The sequence below is a fragment of the Aptenodytes patagonicus genome, chromosome 3 (assembly GCF_965638725.1).
Source record: "Aptenodytes patagonicus chromosome 3, bAptPat1.pri.cur, whole genome shotgun sequence".
Classification (NCBI taxonomy): domain Eukaryota; kingdom Metazoa; phylum Chordata; class Aves; order Sphenisciformes; family Spheniscidae; genus Aptenodytes; species Aptenodytes patagonicus.
Window position 1 is genome coordinate 32,015,574 of NC_134951.1, and position 26,846 is coordinate 32,042,419.

The 26,846-nt window shown below is 37.2% G+C and overlaps 1 protein-coding gene across 1 annotated transcript in view; it reads right to left on the reverse strand.

Moving 5' to 3' along the window:
• EYS (eyes shut homolog) overlaps positions 1–26,846 on the reverse strand; it is a 1,011,092-nt gene that overhangs the window by 607,042 nt on the left and 377,204 nt on the right. The window contains exon 21 of the mRNA XM_076332996.1: positions 9,803–9,924. Within this exon, the coding sequence (XP_076189111.1) occupies positions 9,803–9,924 (122 nt within the window). The remainder of the gene's footprint in view (positions 1–9,802; positions 9,925–26,846) is intronic.

The following is a 26,846-nucleotide window of genomic DNA, read 5'->3' on the forward strand; positions in this document are numbered from 1 at the left end:
AACCTATGCTTACAGAAACTGGCACCTCCATCCCACTCCATCTCATCATCTACGGGAAAAAAAATGAAAGGGAAATTTACGTCCGTGGTTTTTTTTCCTACGTTCTCAATTCAGCCACCAGAGAAATGAAACTCAACAGAAGCACAGTTCAATCTTTCTTTTTTAGCCCTTTCCTTCATGTTCGACTTTTAGATGTTCCCATACAAATCTTATGACCAGAAATTGTTGAATTGATACCACTTTTATGTATGTAGTCCACTTTTTTTTTAATTATTCCTAACTATAATATTACAAGTATGATAAACACCTTAGTTTATGGGCATATATGAAACTTGCTATTTAAAAATGTCAGAATCCCAAAACACATACCAGAACTGAAAAACTGGAAATATAAAATTGCATGTATTTCACACACATTAAGCATAGGAGCAGACCAAATTTAAGAGATTTGAAGTGCAGAGTAACTGGTGTTTATGTTTATGTATACTTTTGCCCAATTTTACTATCAAAATCACCTACTTATGCCCAAACTTTGAGGGATATATGCATATAAGCAGACAAAAAATCTGGATGATTACAGAAAGAAATAGAAATGCACAAAATCTTTGAGGTTGGAAGGGACATCTGGAGACCGTCTAGTTCCACCCCCCTGCTCACAGCAGAGTCAACTACAGCAGGCTGCTCAGGACCTAGTCCAGTTGCTTTTTGGCTATCTCCAAGGATGGACACTTCACAACCCTTCTAGGCAACCTGTTCCAGTGTTCAATCACCCTAACAGTAAAAAGATTTTTCTTACATTTAAATGGACTTTCCTGTATTTCAGTTTGTGCCAGTTGCCTCTTTTCCTTTGACTGGGCACCACTGAGAAGAGTCTGGCTCTGTCTTCTTTACCTGTGCCCTCTCCCTGTCCCCCTCGTCCCCCAGTATTACACACATTGATCCTGCTAAACCTTCTCTTCTCCAGGCTGAACACTCCCAGCTCTTTCTGTGTTTCCTCATATGGAGGTGTTCCAGTCACTGGATCACCTTTGTGGCCTTTTGCTGGACTCTCACTAGTTTATCCATGTCTCCCTCATACTGGGGAGCCCAGAAGAGGACACAGCACTCCAGATGTATCTTACAAGTATTGAGTAGAGGGGAAGGATCACCTCCCTCAGCCTGCTGTTGATGTTCTTCCTAACGCAGCCCAGAATGCTGTTGGCCTTCCTTGTTGACCTCGTGGGTGCACCACCACTGACTGACTACCCAGCTGGTCTTTGTGCCTGGCAGTTCAGCCAGTTTTGTCTATGAAGATGTTAGGGTAGATAGTGTCTAAAGTCTTGCTAAAGTCAAGATAAACAACATCTACAGCTCTCCCATTATCTGTCAAGCCAGTCATCTCATTGAATGCTATCGTCAGGCATGCTTTCCCCTCTGTGAATCCATGCTCCCAATCACCTTCTTTTCCACCACATGCGTGGAAATGCTTTCAAGGATATTTTCCTCCATCACCCCCGATCCCAGGGATAGGGGTGAGGCTGACTGGTCCACAGTTTCCCAGATCGTCCTTCTTGCCTTTCCTGAAGATATCAGTGACATTTTCCATTTCCAGCCTTGCTTTTTCTGCCTTTTTCCATTCCATTCTCTGGCATATTTCCATTTTCTGTCTTTCTTCCAATCCTCAGGAACCTCTCCCAGTCACCAAGACCTTTTAAAGATAATCAAGAGTGGCGTTGCAATGACATCAGCCAGCTCCCTCAGGACTCATTATACATCCTATCAGGATCCTGCAGCAGGGAGTCTCCCAGTATGATCACTCACCCTTTCCTGGTGCTGCCTCATGGCTCAGTTTCAGCTGATTCAGGTGCTTCGCTGGACAGAGCTTCCAGTCCCGTCTCTGCTACCAGGTCACTGAACCTACTCTGTAGAGCAGAGCTGCAGATAGAACAGGAGCCGTCATCCTGTTGTTGATGTCACAAGTTCCAACCCTCATTATCACTGGAGTCTCCATTTCCAAACCTCCTAAGCACAGTCTCTGCCTGGTCCTCCTTCACTATGGTTAGGAGTTCAGGTTCCTGTATCTGTAGGGTCTTGAGAATATGATGTTGTTGTTATCATCACCTCTGAAGCTGTGCAGTCTGCTGACTGCCTCCTGCAGCTCATTTACTTGGCAGCACAGCTCCTCCTCCAGTGCACAAGTACCTCCTGCAGGCAAGGACACTGTATCCTCTGGTCCCAGCCTTAGTCAGAGGCTCCAGACATCTCTGCAGCCCCAGGCCTGCAGAATTACATCCCCCCTGAGGAGCTCAGTCTGGTTTGAGGTCTCTAATGTGCTGAGGTAGCTGCTCCTGTGGATGGTGAGGGACAGTGCCCTGTAGCACCTCACTACCTAAGTACACAGTGTCTTCAACAGAGTTTCTGGCCCCCTTCTACACTACTGCCTCAGCTGGCTGTGCTCTAGGCTTGGTAGTTTACATACACTCTTTCTAGCATTTGCTGAAAGGATGCTTGACTGTCCCTAATGAGGAGTCAGATGGAAACAAAAAGCTCAAAGCCCCCATTGATCAAGAAAAGTTGACAACAAAGCTTGTGGGAAATGGCTACAGCTTGCTAGCAGTCACAGCCTCCTGTAGCTATCCCTTCCCAAGAGCAGTAAGCACCCTGAAGCTTCTTGGAGTTCATAGCAGTCCTCTGATGACCACAGAAGTAGTTCCCAGAAAATCTAGCATGTCTCAAGTCAGAGCCCAGAAACTGGTGTGCAAACTGCCTCATCTGTTAGCTGTCTCTGTTAGCTGTGCTAATGTATTTGTACATTATTTACATTGAAAGTGTTTAACTGCCCTACAGCTATGATGAATTTGGGTAACTTTTATATCACATTTCATGCACTCTCAAAGCTATGCCTCAGGTACCTTATTACTTTAAAAACTGTTTTTTACTCCCTCCACTTAACCTCCAAGTTCATCAAATGATCATTTCATGTCTCTTTGGGTGTCTGTAACTGAAAGATATTATAAAACATTTATTTAAAATACGTCACATAATGATTAAATATACCAGGAGGAGCAATTCTACTGTTCAGAAAGGAAAAGTTGATGAGCTGGTTTGGGCAGGGGGGGAGGTATTTTCCAGGTACTTACTGTGTTTTGTTTTAAATTTCATGTTTCATTGGGATTTTGAGTAAAAATGCCACTGTCCTTTCACAAAACTGTTGAATAATGGCCAAAATATGCCATAAGGGGTGCAAAATGTCACTGACTTTTTAGTAGATGCTACTGAGATGGCACAGTGATATTTGGTTGTTTGCCTAAGGCAATGAAAACCCTAAAGCTGATTTCACACACTGCAGTATAACAAGCAGCACACTACAGGTTTCCAGTTGTTAGCAGTATTACCAGAGATGAAACTATGAAACACTTACTACCCTTGGAGGAAACACTTGTTTGCGCTTTCACAAATTTCTTTAGCTAATTAATTAGTAAATCTCCTGACTGTCCATATAAATCTTTTGAAGATGGTTTTGAGTAAGAGGTGCATACATAACTTGGTACTAGGATGAAAAAAAAATTACAAGTCAGAACTAAAGATAAGTCAGAAGCGCAATGGACAAATGTTTTGGGAAACATCTCTGCAGCAAGAGAAGAAAAGCTGGCCAAAGAACCCTGAAGAAATGCCAGCTAAGAAGCCAGATGCTGCTTGCAAAAAAACATTCCAGAGTTTGGCATCTGGGACCATTAAATGCCAAGCTGATCTCCATCTGTGGGAAAAGCTGTTTACTGCTTCTGGGGGAGAAAAAGTAAGAAAGAGTATAGCAGCAGTTTAAAGGAGTGCCAGTAAAAAGAGAAGGCAGACTGAACTCAGCATTCAAATTATAATCATATCATGATTTACTTTTGAATTCCATGATAGTTTAAAATCCATTCATTTAGAAATAAGCCTATCTTAAAAATATACTGCATAAATATGCATGCTATTACTTATGGATCTTTCAGATATTCACCCATCCCTGATTTAGGAATCACCTGCTTATACAACTTAGCACACAACAATTCTTGCATAGTTCTGAGAAGACACAGAGGTTGATTTTAACTTTGCTTTTCCAAATAAATTCTCTCCAGAAGGGGAAAAAAAAGAAAAGAGCAAAACAGTATGCTGCTTTTCTGTAACAGTACTATAATTAAAGTTCATGGTATGCATAACACTGAATACATTCTGATGACATAAGACTAGTCCTTTTTTAAGAACTCAGCATAGGTAGGTGACAGTTACACTAATGAAAAACTATTTTTTTTACTCTGAAAAGAATATGTGGCTTCAAATGCTAAGAAGCAAAGAGGGGAGCTACAGGGCAAGATGTTGTATTTAGGAATGAACTGAGAAAGTAACAGGAAGGAGACAGAATAAGTCTAACTCTGGTTGACAGTATGGTTACCCAAATTGTCAGCTGGCATAAATTATTATCTAAGTAAAGACAAAGAACGATGATTGTGGCATGGTTACTAATTGAAGAAGCATTGCTAAGGAAGACTAACGTAGTTTGAGATGAGTTCTGAAATTACTCAAAAGACCCTCCACTACAAACACAACTCATTATTTCAACTGGGGTCTAAAGGAAGGTAGGAAAACCAGGGCCTCTTACAGGACAGGATAAACAGCAAAAGGGTTTAAATGAAGAGCATTTAAATACAGACAACATTTTTGCACAGTATCAGTAATTTCTCACAAGTGCTTAAGGAACGTAAGCCTCGTATTTAAAGGTAGCGCTGGCATTTACCAACTTTTGTCTTCGCAGCAGTTAGTGGGAAAGAGGTGTTTCAGTGCCAGTCACCTCTGAAAAGAAGCAGCTAGCTCCTAGAATTAGATGCATACAAATAACATTACAAAACTATCTACAATTTTTTACTGAGTACCCACATGTGACCCAGTCATAACATCAGACAAAACTCAGATCTGTATCATACGTAGCCGAAGAGAAGGACCACTGCACCCAGAAAAGGGTGCTTAGAAGCAGGCTAAAGGAACTGTACCTAATACTTGTTCCAGATATAAGCACACTAAAATAGCATAACTGGAGAAAATGAATAAGCATTTCATAATACTGTAACACCACTTACAGCATTTTGTAACACAACGAGGCTTAAATATGTAAGTAATATCCATAACTGTGAAGGGGCAAATAGAGACCTGTGATACAGCTGCACAAATAGGGGGTAAGAAAACATGTGCCAGAAGTAAATTCTAAAGGATAAGAATGAGCAGGCGGGAAAGATGCCTGTCTCTGCAAAAAAAGTGAAGCAAGAAGGGGTCCCGATTCCAAAAGTAGAATGTCAAGGGCAGGTAAGATCCCACTCTTCTTTTGGAGAGGAGGCAGGAAGCATAAAACATTGATGGTAAGTGAGAAAAGACAGGGGAGAAAAGAAGACAGGCCACTGTGGTTCCTGCTTTCCTCACTGAAGAACTCCAGGGACCGACTACGTTGACCTCAGCAACTAAGAACCATCAACAGCCACAGCCAGCAGTGCTAACTAAACAGCATCAGTTCCATAGTATTGCATGATTATAGAAACATAAATGATAAATAAATATACAAATATAAATATATAAATAATACTAGTTTGTAAAGTTATTAACGGTAAGGACTAATGGTGTTGTACATGCAACGATAATGATTTAACAGTGATTAAGAATTAACCTTTAGCAATGTGTAATGTTAATGAGTATCAGCAATCCAGTACAGAGTCATTCTGAAGTTTGGAACTTGCATAGTTTGTCAGTCTTTTTAAATATTCCCCATCACAGAGATCACTAATTTCCTAACTGATACATGTATCTATAGATTCATTTGCAACAAACTTATCTTTAATGAAGTTACAATGAAAGGAATGTATACTTCATAGTAAAGTCATAGGGAGTAAACATTCTGGATAGAGCTTTGGTGCTAAGGACTGGCACTGTTAGACTGACTAACACAGTCAGCATGAGTCCCAATCAGTGAATCAAGATACTGTAAGGATGACTACTCTGTATTTTTTTTAAGTTTTTTAAAAATGAAAATGTTAAACAAAAAAGTAACAAAGCGGAAAAAGGATAAACTACAGGTATAAAAATAGAACTGCACTTCAGTTTACACAGAGATTATAAAATGGTATCTTAGTGGATGGATTCAACCGCTGACAAAGGGTAACTTTTCTCTACTCTACTGAAGCAAATACTAAAACTGTTATAAAGAATACAAAATCAATAGATGGCATAAGGAAATATAGTGAAGTAAGTCTAATTTCCTGTTTAGTATGGAGAAGTCCATTGGTATGTTATAAAAAGAAAAGCAGCAACAACACACTTACCATCTTTATTCTTTGTAACAACCTCAACAATGAATACTGACAAAATGGCAAATAGCATGAATCTGTGGGATTCAATGTGGATATACAGAAAGAATTGAGTACTTTGGAAAGACACTTGGTTAATTCTCCAAGTTCTAACGTCATAATGATTACAGCCAAGTTCCAAACTATTCTACATCATTAGAAACACCGGTTCATCCATAAAACTATGTTGCCTATTATTTTGCAAGGAGAGTTGAAGACATTTTCACTTAAAGTTTGCCTGTAAGCTGGTTAACAGCAAAGGAGACACGAGGGCTTTAATTAGGATTTGATGTTATTAGGGCAAAACCTTAGAAGTATCAGGAGAGATAATACAATAGGATAGCGGAGAAATAGGGAATTCAGCTGATAATAGAGGCATCTGTCTATAAATGTTCAGAGACATAATTTGAGAGATTATGCCATCATGAGAATTAGAGTGAGGTTCACAGCGTACTGGAAATATATGCATGAAACTATTCTAAATTCATTTCTTTGCTGTGTCATGTGCCAAACTGAAAAGTGAGAAGGGAGAAAAAGAAATTTCTTAGTTTATCAGCTGAACCAAAATTAACTGGAATGAAACAGGAATTATGTAACAAATTATTCACATTTAACAATTCAAGCTTAACTATTGATTCAGTATCTTTCTTATTCTAAACTTCTTATTCTCATTTTTTAAAGTAAAAATATGCAACTGAGAAGGCTTTTATTTTTCCTTCTGTCAGCATGTGACTTATTTTCCTATGACAGAAAACCATAAAGAAAACCATTCAGTTCTGGCATACTTGTTGATCCTTCAGTTTTGGCAGCAAGTTTTCATATCAAGATTCAAAAATGAATAGCACCAGATAAAAAAATGAACTTAAAAGAGAAATTTTTAATTAGTAATTATGGTTTCTATTATTATTCTCATTATTACAGATTTGAAACTTGGTACAAAAATATTCCCTTTTGTATTATATTCTTTTCTGGATTTTTTCCTATACAAAAATGTATTTTTTATGCTGTTGCACAATAAATTACCTAGTTTTTCGAGAACCGATATTTTCAGATGGATCTGCAAATACTTAAGAGAAAGTAAACTAATGAGTATTATCAAAGGCATAAAAGAAAGCTATGTTATCCATTTGTTACATTATTTAAATTAGAAGTGATATCAAGTACCAGCAGTGGTGTGGCCAACTTTGAAGAAATTCAGAAAATTCTAAGTATCATTGCCAGCAGCTAAACTTACACCAGGAAAATAAACAGTGCCAGAACATGGCCACAGGCAAGGAAACTGCATTGTTTATCACTGTCGCATTCTCAAAGCAGTTCCTGGCCTGACTTTAGTCCAGACCAACTAGTGCTTGTCCAAAACAATGGCTAGGCACAGCTCAAGAATGCTCATGACCTTTTCTATTAGGCAGTTAGAATCCAGTTATCCTGTTTTAAAGACTACATTTAATTTTAAAGATATGTCTGGATGTTCTCAGGATCACATACGAGTCACTGCAACTGCTCAGCTACCATGAGATGAATGCTTTGTCTTGTTGCTGTAGTTTTTAAGAGAAAAGTGTTAACAGAGGTAATAGAAACCAACACTTTTTTGATACTAAGTAACAGTAATTGTGAAAAAAAGCAGAATGTCTTGTAACATCTGTGAGTATAAACTAGGACAACTCTAATGATTGAAATGAAATTGCTTTAGATTATACAACAAAAACATTGGTCTAGACTCATATTCCTTGTGGTTGCCAAGTCTTAGACTCCCAGTTTCAACTACAGGTATCTATGAAAAAGTTGTGTTTGGCTTATCATGACGCTTGTATATGATGATTCAATGATAAGTCTAATTTTCCTGCTCTGTTATGTCAACTAGGACAAAGAGCTCTGAGGAAAAATATGTGTGGTGCTTACAGGTCAAACCAATTCTCTTGTAAACATTTCCTGTAACAGTTCAGCATTTGCCAAATCCAGAAAAAGTACTTTTTGAGCGTTTTTTTCCTCATTAAACAATAGGGAGTCCTTGGATTTGCTCATACGTTGTTAACCCAGCTATGAACAAAATCAGGAGAAGCCATGTAACCTTCTGCAATATATATAATGCTTCCAGAGGCTGAAAAAATCGGTAAAATGTAAGGATAGGTAATGATACATGGTTGCAAAATATTCATGCACCTAGAATTGTCCTTGAGGATGGTGAAACTGTACATTTGCCTATACAATCCATTATATCATGTAAGAATTCAAATTGCCATGATGTAACAGCTGATGAGACATAAACAGTATGTAGTTATAAGATTATTTTTTGTTAGTAGACTACAAAGAACTACAAACTTCACAAAAATAAGAACTACAAAAATAAAAAACTACAAAAATAAAAAAATCTTTAACAAATTGTTTTATGTCCCAACAGACTTAAAAAAGTGAAAAAAGCAATTAAAAATACTTTAACAAATTTTCTCAACCTCACTAGACTCTTTTTCTGTTATTGGACTGAAAAAAATTTAGCAAAATAGCACATCTAATACTACATAAAAATGCAGCTCTAGGATAACGCAAAGTATTTTGGCTGAATTCTGGACATAAACTAATGCAAAAAATTATATTACGTTATATTATAATAAATATTTTATTTAACTTAGTTTAGTTTATCTTTGGCTATTTGGGGAATCGTTTGTCTGTTTTCAACTGTGGTAGGTTTTCTTTCTGATTAATGCCTCTATTACCAGGCATATACTCACTGCACAACAACTACACTGTGTACTGTGTACAGTCATTACATTGTGTTCTTTATGCAGCTATATCAGTATCTATTAAGAGATTACATTCAGATACAGGACTGTTCTAGTATTGACATCATAATATAGGTAAACTCTGACTACAAATAACAGAAGCTGATTGCTATTTGTTTATGGAGTCCTTATACTCATAATACTGAAACAAAATAATTTTTAAATCATAAATGCATGCATGATTGGGTTTTGAGTAAAAAATAATACGGTTAGTGTCAAATCCTCATGCTTTCTCCCAGTGTGGCTGTAAATTTTAGTTAAATTACTATTTTGTTGTCATTTTAAGCCACAAGGTGGCAGCAATGATATAATCTCTTCATCTAAATTGTACAACTATGTCCACTCCCACTACTTTTACTCTTAAAGCATCTCCTGTGCTTATAGGGCATATATGACAGAAAGAGATCCTGTATTTTTTTTGACAAAACACAGTTCCAGATTAGATTACTTGCTAAGTGTTTTGAATTGATGCATTTTTTAAATTTTCCTTCTACAATTAATTGTGTCTGCTGACTTCAAATCAATGTGCAGTGAAGCAGCATATCCATGACACAAGTTGTTTGCTCGTCTTCGTGTAATAACATTCCATTCCCCAAGCTGAGAAATGAAAGAATAACTTGATGCATAAGTCTGTCATTCCTGGAACATCATTATATAGTGAGAAGAAGCAACACTTACCGATAGCTGTTGAAAAGATCCATACAGGTGCCATTATTTTTACAAGGCTCTGAATTACATTCATTTGATTCGTATTCACAAAATGTTCCTTCCCATCCAGGCAAGCAAACACATTGGTATCTCTGTAAAGTATTAAATAAAATAAATAATCTGTTACTTTTTCTGTTTTTAATACAATTACAACAGGTATTATTACTGATTGTAGTGCATTTTTTGTCTTCTAATAGGTGCTTCACCATTTCAAAACTTGAAAATTTTATAAATATATCAAGTTTGACCTACTAATATGATGAAAAAAGAGGATATGAGGTAAGTATGCAACACTACTTATTATCTACCTTCTTGTATAATCAACTTGTGTACCCCAAATCCTTTACTATCTCTTCCTCCCTCCTCCAAGTTTTTCTAATAAAAGATATTATCTCTTCTATAAAACTACTTTGCTTAGCTATTATACTGATATGCCTAAAACACAGGTATTTACAATCATCTGAGTTGTGCTGTTCAGCATGGTGTCCAACCAGAACTCAGTATAAATTATTATGGAAATTCTCAGGATTATATAGCTATCCAAGTTGTTTAATACCTTTAATATGAAATTGTGCATCAGTATCTTAATTAAGCAATACTAGACAACTCAAGACATGAGAAATACTGTCTCCTATACAGTGTATTAGATAGAATGTGGGGTGTATTAGGTAGTAATCCAGATAGCATAAATGCAAGTCCTCTAGCTCTATGGTGACAGTATTAAATATACTAATGATCAGGTGGTGTGCGTGCGAAATTTCTGACTGATTAAACTGAATAGAACTTCAGCAGTGTGTACATCCACTTCAAAATTACATATATTATAGGCCATTTTTCATCACACTGCAAAGCTATTATACCAAATTGTAACCACACTCCAGTATTATCTCCAGCTTCAAAATTATCCGGTATCTGCATGCAATGGGGTGTCTGACATAGTCTCACAGAAGTGAAAAGCATAAAGCATCTTATTCCTGCCTACATTCTACAAAAAAAAAAAAAAAAAAAAAAAAGAGAAAGGTGAACATCTGCTGACTTGATTATTAATTAGAGAGGGGCAGCAATGCAAACACTTCTATTCAGCAGAAGTTTTAATTGCTTCTTTTGTAACATGCTTGCTTCTGTCAAGGCTTCTTTCTACCAAAACTTACGAAACACTTCAATGGTAAGCATGACTAATGTGAATTATTTCATTACTTGCTAAACATTGCAACAGCCTTCAGGGTAGTTTTTAAAGCCTATTAAAATCCATGTAAGTTGGAAACTATTAACAGACAGCAAAAAACGTTTAGGAGTTTTTTTAAAAGCTGAGTGCGTAAATAAACTGCCATACCATGATGATCAAATGTGTAATGTACCAGCATTGTGGCATCTACAGGTTTTTACAGTATGCAAATCATATTGTTGCGTTTTAGCTGTTTTGTTACTGAATCTGCACTTTGGAAACAGAGACAGACAATTGTGTTTCAAAGAGATATGGGCTATGAACTTTTACATTAACGGTAAAGAGAAATTATTTAATTTCCTAATACAGTTCAAAAATGTAAGAAGTTAAGCATCATAACTCTGAAGGAAATGCATATTAGGCAATTGTCCCAGACCTTTCTATGATGATACTCTTACCACCTCCTGCCAAATTAAAAGCTTGGAGTATTTTATTGGAACAAAGATAAAATAAAAAAGAAAGGAAGTTAATGGTTTAAAGTCAAGCTCAGTATGATTGTCCTGAGGTGCCATATAGTGTGGAACAGCTCCACTGTTTCCAGTACTTAAATTATTTACATGTATATACTACTATAGCTAGTCAAATCAACTTTCGTGCCAACCAATTTGTACATAGCATATTTGTGATTCGTATTTTTCCCATTTGTTTTGTGCTCATGTTGACTAAAACAGATGCTATGCTTGCTTGGGACACACCTATGATTTCTGTAACATGGATTTTCTGAACCCACTGAGATATATTTTAAAAGCCAGAAAATAAAATTGAAGGGTATCTTTCTCAGTTAAGATAGGACATTTTGAAAAATATTAAATGTCAGTACCTTATTTACAGAGCAAACTAAGACAACAGAAAAATAATTGCGTGAAAGCAGGTTGGACGCTCAAGATGACTTCAGTATATACTGATGAGCTACCTACATATGCTAGTCAAAAAAAGAAAGTAACATTTTGTCCTCTGTGTTTTACATAGGCAAGGCTATTCCATGCAACTAAATACAACTTGCAACCTGTGGACTCCATCTGTTAAAAAAAGAAGAAAAGAAAGCTTAATTGATAGTTTACTGTTACTGCTCTGTACTCCCGGACTCAGGCTCAAGAACTGCAAAATATTCTCCGTGAAGAGAGAAAGAAATTGGCAATATGAGTCCAAGAAGTGGGAAATATTTAAAGTGACAGTAAATCAAAGGTTAATATAGGAGACAAAAAGATTTTGTTAAAATATTTTTTATTTTTTAAATAAAATACTGAGCGACAAACTTGGAAAGAGAAAATAATTTTCTGGGAATTGTGCCAAGGAAAGAAAAAAGAAAATATATTGAGACAAATTACATTACTAGCCCACATGTTAATGTTTTCTATTACATCATAGCCACACCCAAATTAGTTATTAAATATTTTAATGAATTGGAAAGTTTTTCTGAGATTTCCTCAATTCTTTGCGTATTTATCAGTGCCATGAAAACAAGTGTTATAATAGAAAAAAAAAGATGCTACAAACACAAAAGGCAAAAATGGGGACTACTAATCCATACCCACAAGTAACTATTAGACACCTCTTAAAAACTGTTCTATTGTCAGGTTAGGTTTTCACATAAACCAGGAATGTGAGATAATGACTTCTTCCAAAAAACACATCCAGAAATGGATTACAAAATTAGAAGTGAAAGGAAGCTGCCAACAGTTCTGTTTAGAAAGCAGTAGGATTTTTTCTGGTCTCACTAAAAACATCTATCAATCAGGTAGCGAAATTCTATGCTTTGCAGATTTCTCATTACGTAAGGATTGTCACATCAAGCAGAAAACATTACTCACGTGTACATATATCATGCATAGGTGCAGGATACGTAAACTAAAAAAATCATTATATAAGATTTCATCTCTGTGTAGATTTACAGTAACTGAAGGTGCCATGTTACAATAAATTATAGATAAGTATAGGTAGATAAAAAAGGTATTGATACAAGACTTTGCAGAGAAGGACCTGGGAGTCCTGGTGGACACCTATTTGAACACGAGCCAGCAATGTGCCCTTGCAGGAAAAGCGGCTAATGGTATCCTGGGCTGCATTAGGAGGGGTGTTGCCAGCAGGTCGAGAGAGGTGATCCTTTCCCTCTACTCAGCACTGCTGAGGCCACAGCTGGAGGGCTGTGTCCTGTTCTGGGCTCCACAGCACAAGAGAGAGATGGAGCTACTGGCGAGAGTCCAGCAAAGGGCCACTAACATTACTAAGAGACTGGCACATCTCTCATATGAGGTATCCTGCTTTCGGCAGGGATAGAGTTAATTTTCTTCCTAGTAGCTGGCACAGTGCTGTGTTTTGGATTTAGGATGAGAACAAAGTTGATAACACACCGATGTTTTAGTTGTTGCTAGGTAATGCTTACACTAGTCAAGGACTTTTCAGCTTCCCATGTTCTACCGACTGAGAAGGCTGGAGGTGCACAAGAAGCTGGGAGGGGGCACAGCCAAACTGGCCAAAGGGACATTCCATACCATGTGACATCATGCTCAGTACATAAGCTGGAGAAAGCTGGCCGGGGGCGCCGCTGCTGGGGGACTGGCTGGGCATCGGTCGGCGGGTGGTGAGCAACTGCACTGTGCATCACTTGCTTTGCGTATTATTATTATTACATTATTATTATTTCAATTATTAAACTGTTTTTATCTCAACCCAGAAGTTTTTCTCACTTGTGCTCTTCCAATTCTCTCCCCCATCCCACCGGGGGGAGGGGGGAGTGAGCAAGCGGCTGTGTGGTGCTCGGTTGCCAACAGGTTAAACCACGACATGAGGAAAGGCTGAGAGAGGTGGGACTGTCAGTCAGGGCATAGTAAACACTGAATAACATAAAATGACAGGAAGCTGCATGGTAGAAAGTATGCAGTGAATCAAGCAAGAGATTGGAGGAATAGGATTTGATACGTATTTATGTATTTCTTCCCCTTTATTTATCGTAATTATGTATTACTATTCATTGTAGACATTAAAATAGATGGTACCTTGAGTTCCTCCAAATCACCTTTTGCTTGTCCTCCAAAGAACACAATAAATGCAAAAATAACACCAGTTATTCCTTGTACATAGCTTTCCCTTGCTTTGTGTAGGAGTATTTGTAAGAGGAGTGGGTTTTACCAGCACTACACAGGGTCAAAACCTGTAATTTTTTTAATCTCCTGCATACATACCCAGAATCATATATGCACACTAGCATGTCTTTATCCAATTAACTGTGTGTGTGGTAAGAAAGTGTTATTTAAGAGCATTTGCATATTTTCCCTTCTCCAACACTGTAAATGAAGAATTAATCATTTCCTTAAACCCCAGTCAATGTTACTTTCCTGGAAAATGGTAGCTGAACATCTGGCAAATCGAAACTACAATGAAAAAGGTTCATCACACACAACAAGGATGTGAATTATGAACATGGTAAATCTTCAAGCCTGTACTTTGCATATGTAGGTTGAGCAGAATTTTTACCATACAGATATATACCCCGTGTACTTTTTCCATGTCTAGAGCAAAATTTGAATGGAAGTCGTATCATTTTTAAAAGTACTATGGAGTTGGGGCATTTTTGGGGGGTGTTACGGTTTTTAGCTTCTTGGTAAACAGAAAGGACAAGAAACACCTTGCCTGGAAACAGAAACACACAAATGGAAATGCAGAAATCTCCCTTTACGCCATGTGTTCAGGGTTCTTCTGCCAGACCACATTTCTTGTGGTGCAACTCTCTTTCCATTAAGGCGAAACAGGATGAGCATACCATAAGACTACTTATCATTGGCACATAATGGGACATGCACTCCAGCAAGAAACCCCAAGTTTGCCTTTGAGACTTCCCCCCCCCCCCGAAAAATTATGGTCTTTTTGCCTCTATAGAAAAGAAAATTTTCATCACAAAATTCTGTTCTGTTGGAAGCAGGGCTTTTTCCTACAGAAAACCTTCATGCAACTTAATTTTGTTAGTGCCAACAGCAGTTCACTTAACCTTGTGAAATAAATGTGAACATAAAAATGAAAGCTTCTGTGAAATCATACTTACAATTGCTCTAAACCATATTGAGTTCCTAACATTATTTATGCAGCCTTTTTTGTTAATTTAAGGGTCTTTTCCAAGTTGCTACTTTAAGGCTTCACTTTTAAGTTATTATAGATTTAACCATTTACATAACCATACATATTCACTAGCAAAACTAGATTATTCCCATTTTCTATTATGACATTGTTTCCATTATTCAAGTCTGTTTGCATTTATATCCTAAATAAGCAAGCTTATTTAAAAAAAAAAAAAAACCACAACCAAACCAAAAAACAGGATACCTGTTCATCTTCAGTTGGTTTAGCCCTTACTTCAACTGTTACTAAAGAAAACCAAGCTAAAACAAGAGCTATGCAGAGTGAAGTCCCAGCAACTACACTACCTTTCAGTCTTCTGGTAATGAATTATTTACCTATTTTTCACAGTATCTTGGAACAGAGAATGTATTAATAGTGTTGCTCCATAAGTGAAAGAAAATTGACTTCTGAGGCATGAAGAAAATCTGCAATTGGCCCTGTTTTTCCTAGTCTGAAAGACATACGTGGCCTGCTCTAGTATTAGTTAATAACTCTGCAACAGATAAAGTCAGATTGCCTAACTCACAGCAAAGTAACACTTTTTGGGGGTAAGTGCCATGAGGTTTGCAATATGATTATTAATACTGATATTAATTGGATGAACAATTATAATAAGCAACATGAAAGACTACAGTGAAAAAAAGTATGAAAAGTATGGATTCAGAAGCGTAGAAAAAATACAATAAAAAGTCTAATTTCTAAACAGTGGTACAACAACTGAATGGTTCTGATAAAACCACTATTTAAAAATCACCAAAATCAGTTACTGAGCAGTAGCTGACACATTCTTCTGTGTTACTTTATTAAAAAAAAGGTTTTCTATTTTACTCTTGCTACATAAGTTACATAGCCTATATGATTTCTGTGCTAATCACTGCAAAATGTGAAATACTAGGATAACCTAAGTACTAGCTATCTACAGAAGTTGAGATAGCATTATCAATTTTCAAAAGCTTATCTACTCTCTATTTTTATTCATATATCCTTCCCTGAACAGTTTGACATGTTAAAAATGCTGACCAGTATATTTATTTGTCCTTCCAAACCTACTTATATTCTAATATTCTAATAACCCTAAGTTATTATAAATTATATATTATCTGATATCAAGGATAAAACAGAATTTCTTTTGTTTAAATTTTAAGCAAGGCTTACAGGAGAAACAAAGAACATTTTTAATTTGCTTATCTCTCCAACCTTTTAAATAACGAATTACTTAAATTAGCAAGAAGGAGCATATTTAAAACAGCTAGTACAGGCAAAGTTTGATGAGCTGTAATGAGTTTTGCCTTACATTGTAATATTTCTATATCTGTGTATATTAAATGCATTTAATAAATATGTGCAAAAAGCATGATTTTCATCTTATTTCAATAGCACACCAGTAGTAAAGCCAAGTTTACATTTTCATTCAGCGTGGGCTCCAGCTTAAAATATGGCTGGTATCTAGACATGCTGCGTATTTACAACTCTAACTGCACTGTACTGTAATTTGTGACCACAAGGAAAATTATCTTAAATGGGAATACTAGTTATTTGCACTGCATATCTTTATACACTATCATTTCTTAAAATGGTAGCTTTGCTAATAAATTCATAATCCTCACTGCTTTTGACATTGATCATTTTAAAGTTACACATTTGTAAAATACAATACTTTGCTGAAAGTTTAGTGGTCTTAAAATTAAATAATGACTAATGCTAGCAACAGACTTCTCTTCAAATTATTTTAGATTTCATGTTCCCATTGCAAACAAATGCTGGCCTGTGCCTTTAGAATTTAATCAATTATTTCCATCACTGCTTAGATATGACAGTTCTCATAATCCAATGGAAATCTTGTTGGGGTTAGTTTTCTCTGTGAAGATTAATCTGTAACATGCTGAGGCATACAAACATGCAACATGGCTTTTATTTATATCGATGCAGTTCTTCCATTTGAGCACAGCCAGTATTAAACATTATGCAAGTGTTAGGTTTGCAGAAAAAGGAAAAATACTCAATAATAAATCCATGCCTCTGTGATCTTATATTTTTCTAGCTATTTTAAAATGTTATTCTAGGAGACATTACAAGAAATATGAGCATTAGAAGACCATAAGAAGTATTTAAGAACAATCATTAAAATAAACAACTGTGACAGTCAGAGTGTTTAAAACTTGCTGCTGCAAATTGGGAAAGATTCTTCTTAAGAAAGCTGAAGCATTTCTGGGATAAACATAAGTTTTGATTTGAATTTTTTTTTTTTTTTTTTTTTACTCTTTTTAGAAATGTAAGTATGGGCCTAATCTAACCAGACTAGAAGTAATTTTATGACAACAAACCAAAGTCAGTTTGAGATCTCTTCCATATTAATAATTGGTGATAGATTATTTTTTGTCTTTATTTCTTGACCTCTGCTATTTATTCTATTTATACCCTTCTTTCCTTCCTCTCCTAGAGAGCTTACTAGGAAATGTGTTAGAGATCACCTTCAGCGTGACAGGTACTGAACAGCACAGGAAAACTAATGAAAAACAACAGCCTTAAGTTGTTTGTGCAAGATAAACCCAGTAAGTAGTCCAGCTAGTGACAGACATTTGAGTATCAGTCTTTGATCAGTGTATCTGGTTTGACGTTTAGCTCAATTGTTCAATGAATAGTGAAAGGTCATAAACACATTCCTGTTAAGCAGAAGTACTGACAGGAACTTGGCCCACCTAAAAGCTTGTCCAGAGCTTTCAGTTTGCCCCTAGATCTCAGGTAACAGGAGAGCTATGGGAGTTAATGGTGATATTCCAAAGGAATAGTCTAGGTACTAACAGACAGAAATAACATTTTGCTTCTGAATTTCAAACCCGGTGTTGCTGCTGGTAGCTTTTTACATAAAGTAAGAAGAGGCAGTAGAACGACTACTGTTTTCCATAAAACCATGCTATCTACTACCTTAACATAATAGCTGATTCAAATTTAGATCTTAAGCATACAACCATTATCACATCAGTACACTTCAAATACCACAAAGTGCCACTTTTGCCAACCTCAGGCTCAAAAGTAGGGGAAAGTTAAAGAAACAGGCTGTTATGGAAATACTTCAACCCAAATATACTCAGAAGCACCCAGACATTCACAGAATTACTTGGTGTCAAGTTTCCTCTTTTGAGCTTTCCCTCATCCCTACTTTATAGAGCATTTCAGCATAATAAATCACATTACAAATTAAATCTAATATAAAAAGGTGAGTTTTTGAAAGTGCCAAACCTAGGCATTTGTGCCCTGCTCTAAGTACGGTTGACAATAAAAAACACCAGCTAGACAGCTAATAGACAAGGATCAAGGAAGAAAAGATGCCCAATAAACAAATTTTATTCAGTCTAGTCCAGTATTAGTATGTATACTTGAAGACATTTTATTCAATCTAATCCAATATTACTATAGACTAGACTAAGAGGGTTTCAAAATCATACGCACAAGCTGTAAAAGAAAGTGATGTCATTCTCCAAACTAAAAGATACCATACAAGGATCAGCTCTAGTGAGGGACATAAAATGGCTGACAGAGCCTCTGGATTGGACACAGGCAATTCGTTTACTATACTATACAACTAGGAGCCTATGGAGAACGAATTATGAGAATGGGAGAAGGCGGGGGGGAAGGGGGGGGATATGACCTGACCTAACAACAAAGATCAAGAAGCAAAACATTAGGAAAAAAGACAGAAATCCAGACTTTTTGTGACAAAACGAGACCTGATCAACCTCAATTAACCATAACCTTCTTCATGAATATTAGATTCTCATGACATTAAGTTTATCCCATTGTCTCTGAAACTAAAAGCATGCCGACTGGCTGGTCACATGGTGACTCTGCATTTCAGTACCTCACAGCAATCCAGAATAGCTGTTTGCTCTCACTGAAAGGATCCGCTTAGCCTGTTTCCTTCTAAAGGACCGAGAAAATTTGCTTATCTGGTGTGGCAGGCTAGCACAAGATGAGCACCGCTTAAACCTTGCTGACCCTCAGGCAACTCCCCTCTGACTTGGCTCCTAACGACGACACTTCCCAGCCTGCAAAGAACCTTCCAGAGCGACAGGCGGGCAGCACCCGCGCAGCGACAGCCAATCGCCAGGCGCCGCGGGCACTTGAGCCAATCAGAACCGGGTATTCCCTCTCTGCTCCTATGACTGGCAGGAGCTGTGGTCGCTGAGGGCGAAAGCCGGCAGACACTCCGTAGGAGGCGGTTGGAGCGCTGCAGGGGTCTGATGGCGAGGAGGAAGGGAGCGGCTCGCGTGGCTGGGAGTACTGCCCTGACCCGCCTCGCCTGCTTCCGTGCCGTATCGCCTTCTTCCACCCCCAACGCCGCAGGGCAGGGACGTTGTGTGACGAACTCTTACCCTGACCCGCCCGGCTGCTCTCTCGGGCTGTCCCGTCTCCCCCGCCACGGGCAGGGAGGTTTGTCACTCGTTAACGTTAAATACGTATCTGTGATTAAAAGTGCTTTCGCATCCGAGCGCAGTTAGTCCTCACACTGTCAGTTTGGTCTCGGCATCGTTTGGCTTGAAGTCTGAGTGATGAGTGCTCCTGTCAGCAGCTCAGGCTGGCGTCTGGTAGCAGCCCTCAACTGATGTGCAGCGGTTATCTACAGGGTATATTTTCAAATAAAATAGGTGGTGCTAGTGTTAGGCTGTGAGCATGCAAATGAAGATGCAAAGCTCAGAGGGTAAACCAGTAGTAAATCATACAGCTGCACCAACACAGAGATAAGCAAGACGTGCATTGGAAGTCAAGTATTTGAAAGAAAGAGAACATGGATCCACATTCACCTGGGGCTGAATTTGCAACTAGTGGGGCTTAACTGTGCTGGTTTTTAGAGCTGTGTCATCATTCTTTGCTTTTTTAAATAGATCAACATGCACAGAAGTTTAAAATCTGGTGGAAATGCCCCCATGTATTTAGCTCATACAGCTAGACAGTTACTAATGTCCAGGTAGCACTGTGCATGCCTTTGTGAGGAAGTTCACCATCTTTATTGCCGAGAATTTTGTCATTCTGAGCGCAGTGCCGCAGGTCCTGGAAGGCCCATTGCTGCCTGGAGCTGGTCGGGTTGGGTTCCCCAAAAGGGGAATTCCAGTGTCCCCGGATTCTGAGTCACTAAAGGCAGCACAGTTTCCTAGAATTTATCCCAGGACAAAAAATCACACAGTGGTGCAGATGTTTGTATTTGATATGCGTCCTCTGTATTGGAAACTAAAGCTCGGTGCTCTTTTCACTGGTTCTTCGCTCACACTCTTGCATTACCGAAAATAAGAGTACATGGCTGTCTGATAATGCACACCTGAAGTTGGTTAATACACTAAGAACTTGGAAGAGTCTGTTTAGCAGAGTGACCTAGTGGTAGCTGCATTAACAAGTGAAAAATTCATAGCAGTTTCTGATTGCAAGAGAATTTCTGTAACCAATACTTATGGTCTCAGACTGGCTTGTTATGTTACAGGAATCAATAGTTTCTGGGAAAGGCACGAATTGTGTCCAACAGTCTAATTCACTTGTTACGTAACACGATTTATAAATAAGTCACCAAAAGTCAAAGGCAAGTACTCTTCTGAAAACCAAATTATTTAATTGAAAAATCAATGAGAGTTTACTTTTGAGGCTTCTTCTAAAAATCGTATGTCAATTAAAATATGAATAAAGAGGCTGTAGAACAGGACACAAAAGTTAATACTGAGATACATTTTAATTAGCTAAGGGTTGTCACCATTTTAAAGATACAGTTTACTAGAAGGAAGAGACAGGGAGAAAAGGGAACTGTAAAATTTGAGACAGACTGGATAAACTGAGCGATAGCATCGTGACCAACCACTACCATTTTTAGAAACTTTTTCCAGTCTCAGGTTTTTCCTCTCTTCTTTTGAATGTGTTTGTCTTACTTTGTCTTGAAAATTAGAAGGTGATTTTAACAGCAGCAGCAGCTCCGGACTTTAATAACCTCTTTCTCTTTTTCCTGAAAAGTGCAAGTTAATTCTAGATTTATTAGCATATTAAAGGACTATTAAGAAGGGATTTCCATTATGAAACATTTATACAGATAAGAGAAAAGGGAATAGGAGTATTCTTACAATAAAATCCTAACTTAATACTTTACATTCAAATGTTAGGAACTGTCTTCCCCTCTTTCTCTGTTTTCCTAACACATAGTTAAAATGAATTTTAATAGTATTTAGGATGAAGCGATAAAACCATCAATAATTTGTGCTGTAATTAGACTACACTGTGAGCTTAGGGAAGTTATGCTTTAAGAAATTATGACTTCAGATTTTATGGTTCTATCCGTATTTGGTATGGTAGAGGTTAACAACTCCTTACCTGTTGGCTCATATTTCATATGAGAGAAAGAAAAGGCTTTTCTTTCTGTTTGATAGCAGCAAATTTTAAAACTTTCATTCTAATCTTGTAAGGCTGTAAAAATATTTAATCTTAGCTATAACTTTTTCTGTCTCATTTCCACTCCCTGGGAGAGCTTGATCTTATTAAGGGCAATCTTTTGTAATTTGCATGTTGTGGGCCTTCCTGGAGTTTGCCTCTTAATACTCTAATGAAGTTCTATTTCTGAATATTGAGGGTGCTTGCCTACAGGACTTCAGGAGGCTCCACACCTTTTAATGGTATTGCAAACACCGTACCCACTACCCATATTTATTAAATCTATTACAATTTATGATGCTGGTGCATGGTTAGGGCTTTTCTTCATTCTTACGATTTCAGCAGCATATTGATGAGACAGGCAATCTCATCAACAAGCCACAAAAAGATTATTTGTGTCTGAAATTTGTCTACAAATGTGATAAATTACATTTCTTCTTTTCCTATCTGTGTAATTGCAGTTATATCATCATTAGGCCATGACTTTTTCTTTTTCTTTATTCTTCCTCCTCTCTCTACCACTAAAGATGCATCCTTTTCTTCTTCTACTCATGGAATCCTACCCAGGCCCTGGCAGGAACTGGACGAAGGCATGGATTTGTGCAGCCATTGCAGCTAATGGGGCAATAGCAAGGGTTACTATAAGCCTACAGAAAAAAAAAGACTGAAGTGCAAAACTGGTGGGAATGTGAGGAGACAGTGGTGGATCCTGGAGGGATGTACTGACTTAGGGAGCTTTAAATGGGGGAAAGCAGTAGCAGAACAGGATAGGAAAGTCAGATAGGGAACTGAAGATTCACAGCAATGAGAGCATGGAAGGACATAACCTCTAAGCAACCTTTATTAGCATTTGTAGATCTTTAGCAAATCTAATTTTGATCATCTTCTGTTAATGGGTCAAACTGTGAATTGAGGGATGCTGTGGAGAAATGGGTTTTCTGCAGGTTGGAAGAAAAAGGCTGCGAGAGCACTGTGACAACTCTGGACCTGGGAGATCACCATAGTGTATTTCCCACCAGCCATCTCAGGCACATAAATTTAGGACCATGGTTTGTCAAGACACATGCAAGATCCCTACTTTCCCTTTTTCACCTACAGTGTCATCTTTTTTTGTTCCTAACGTACAGCTATGTGAAATAATTCTAGGATGCTAATATCTGGAAAATATAAACACGCATGCATATACAACAACTCCATTTGGTTAAACAAAGAGAAAACAGAAAATTAGTTCTCTCCATGCAGTCTGAAATAGAAGTTTTCCAAAGAATGTACTACCATTAAATATTGCTCTAACAAATTACTTGTTTTTCAGGAATTACCCAAAATTTTCTGCTTCATCATTTCCAAAGCATAGTAACCAATGTCAGGGTCCTCCTACAAAACTTTGGTATGCATTGCTTGCTGAAACTCGTTCCACTCATTTGTAACTATATAGTTTCAAAATAATGTTTTAAGCCAGAGGAAGAATGGGGTGGAGAGGGCATTTTTGCATGTACAGCATAGTTTTTCTTAAAATATTTTATTAAGGATATTGAGATACAACAGAGCAGACGCTTATCTGTCATCTAAAAAAATTAGATTTCAAATTCTTTTTACTTCATATATCTCGCTAAATTCTATGTTTGGATATTTCACTTTGATTATATACCCAGAGGAAAATAAAACTGTAAATTCATGCAACCGCATATGATTTAATTTAACTCTTGATATTAAATCAATATTATACTGGGCATAGTTGATTTTTTTTTCTTTCTCTTAACTTTAACAGAAAACTTTAGTATTTTCTTTTAAAAAGTGTAGTATCAGTGTACAAGCATGTCTTAAAAGGCCCAAAACCCTTAGCCCTCTGGTTATAAAGTGAAAACTGAGTAAGTTGAGTCCCGTACTGGATTCTTCCATTACTGAGACAGAAGCTTAATATATTAAGGTCCAATTATTTTATACTGCTGACCCAGACTTGAAGCTGAGCTCTCCAAAAAGGGAAACATACATGTGGGACACTATAGAAGGCAAGTGTAAGAATTTTTTCTTGGATTTCACTTGCCATCAAAGTGGAGTCAATTTACTCCAGCACAGAAAGGGTATAACTTACTTTCCCATTAGTAACAACTCACACGCCAGCACAGGCCTAAAGAAGGTAGGGGCAGGCTGTTGTAGTGGTAAGATGAATGAGTCACTGTTGCAAAATTTTATACCAAGAGCTAAAGGTAAGGGATAGAGACTGAAACTTAGTGGGAAAAAATTGGACCAGCTTCTTTGAGTCAGATGTTTTAAAAAGTAAGCAGATGGTTGCAGAATAAAGTACAAATGTAAATAAGTTATTTTTCTCCAATTAAATGATTGTTTCTGAAAAGTGTATAAAGAGCTAGAAAATACCACTGCTTAGAAATGCTGGACGTTGAAAGTTATTTTAAAAATAAAAGTGGTTTCTTGAATTACTCCTGCTCTTATTTGCATTTGCATAATGTGTGTATAATCTTCTGAAAGATAATACAGCAGAAGAAAACAAAGCAGAGCTCAGTGACATTCTGTACATTGAGAAATCATGAGATAATGAAGTGCACCAGAGCATCTTGCTGTTTTGGTATTTCATTAAACATGCATACTGTGAACAAGAATAAAGAATATTTGTTTACTGATATGTCTGGAAAAAGCCCGCATAAGCATTATTCTGGATTAGTTTGCCGCCATTGTACTCAATAATAGATGAGGAAGGAGGTCTCAGTTTTATAAGGCAAACAGAATGGTGCTTATTTAGAATACAAACCCTTAATTCATAACAAATAGTCTCTTCATTTAAAAATGAAGATGAGAAGCAGACTGGGATTTTTATCTAAAATTTTTAAAAAATTAGTTTAATTTAAAAAATAGAATTTTTCAGAATGACCATTCTCTGTTAGTAAGCAATTACAGAATAATAAAAAGTAACTGTACACACACATACACACACAGAGTCTTTGTAGGAGACAATGACTTCATGCTCATGTTTAATTTTTTCCAGAAATATATCAAGCTTCCTTCTGTGTACTCCTTTCCTCATGAAAAGCACAGATATATTTAGGAGAAAGAAGAAAGCAGCTCATTTGCCATCTAAATGCCTAAAAAGCCAAATGGGGGGGTCTTACGTTCACATGAATAAATTATGACATTACACAGAACAGTACAGAACTGAATTTTAAGTATTCTGTAGGTAAGGATAAAGCAGCGCTATGCATTAGGGGTATGTATCCAAAACAAGAATCAAGTCTAGAATTACGGTCAAGTGTGAAAATTGCCAGGGACAGGATGCAAGAGGAGATGGCTGTCGTTATTCCAAGCAAGAACAGTGTGAAATAACAAAAAAGAGCAAACTGGACTAAGTGCTTCCTCTTCTTCTCTTTGTTCTTTCAACACGATTCAGTCAGAGAAAACCTGGGTTTCTAGTAGTAAAATGGTAAATGAAATTTCATAACCCAAGGGCAGTGCAGACAAGGGTGGAGGAGATGCAGCTGCTTGAGTTATCTCACAGGAATAGGTTTCAGAGTTTGGGAGGAGGGGAGAAGCTCATAATCTGCCTGCTAAATTCACCTTTGCATACATCTGTGTTTTTAGTGCTACAGATAAGACAATCACATAATGACTTAAGATGATAAGACTTTCTTTGTTGTTTTAATACAGTGATCCTAGAACAGGGAGACAGTATCTCTAAGCATTCAAATGTAACAATTACTAGTTACTATATTAAAAAAATTCTTGTAGCTTCAATCTCACTGATAATTACAGTTAATTTTTTTAACATCTTCCTAAAAGAGGAAGCTTCCTCTTTTCCTCCATCCTTCTGTTGGCTTTGAAATTTTAAACAAGACCAATGCAGTGAGACAAAGATGTATTTTTTTTCACGTCATTGTCCAACTAGTGACTTGGAACTAGTCTGAAGGAACAGCTATGTCTATGCTGGTGGGTTAAGCAGTGCCGGGACTTGGACAGTGTCCCAGCACTGAAACTTGATAATTTCCACCATTTAATCATTAGAATGATCTGGTCCCTAGAATGCTTCCTTCCTGGGACAACTAGTGCGCTTTCAAGCACTTCGGAGGCACAGTTCAGGAGTAACCATGGCCGGGGGACATTCCTAATATACAATTTCTCAGTTATAACCATGTAAGTATTGCTGTGACTTTTCTATTTCTGGGGAATGATATTTTCACAGAAGTTAAGTCTGCGGTGCATTTTTCTCTCACCTACAGGTTAGAGACAGAAAAATATAACAAAGATACTCTGATATACCCTTGATAAATAAAACTTGACTAAGTTTGATGTGTGTTCTGCTTATCTGCCAGTTTAGAAACAGAAGGAAATTTTGGGTTTGAAAATCTAGTATATCATACGGAAGAGAAAAAAATCATACATCTGACAGTAACAGTGAAATAATTGGGGCAATTCAAAAAAATAAGAGAAGATTTAGACAGCTGTTGTAAGGAGGAGATATATTCGGTAAAGACAGAGGAGGAAAGCCTAAAACTTTGTAAAAGTCTGGGTTTTCTTAGATTAGCACACATGAGATTCAGTACACTTGAACTGGATCAAAACTAGCATTATATCAAACAACTCTTGTATATTAATTATCCAGTTTTAAAAGACATTTCTGATTCTTTTTTTCCTGATACGCGTTTATTCATAATTTTTTTTCTGTCTAAACCCACATTACTTTTCTGCATCTGCCACTTGTATCATGGAGAGCAGCTGGGAATGGAGACTCCAGAAATTCCTACTGGACTGGTGGTTTTCTTAGTTCACTTCTTGATTCATATTTCATAATGCTGAAAGCTTTGGTTACTCTTATATCTTGTCCTCAGTCTTTTCTGCCAAAGGGATGTTTTTTATTGCTAAAAGATCATGCTAAAAACCTTGTTTCTTTCACACAGTTCCTTTCCTTCCCCTTGGTCAGCTACAAGTTGATATTCTATAGGACAAACTCAGAAGAATTATTTAGCTCCCTTAATGAAATGCATATAGATACTAATAGAAATAGTGTGGGTTTTTTACTGTACAAAGACTTAATGGAGCAAACCTGACAGTCTGGAAGGTAGGAATTGTAAATTGTTTAGGAATACAGCCAAAAACAACAGAAGTAATATAAAGCTGGGAACTTGGAAGCTACAGGTGTACATAATGAAGACTGAGGAGAAAGAGGAACTGAGTTTCTACAGTCATATATACTGTGAGAAGGTGTATTTAGCCTACTGTTCATAATTACTCTTATTAATGAAATTGACATATTTAAAGCATGTAAAA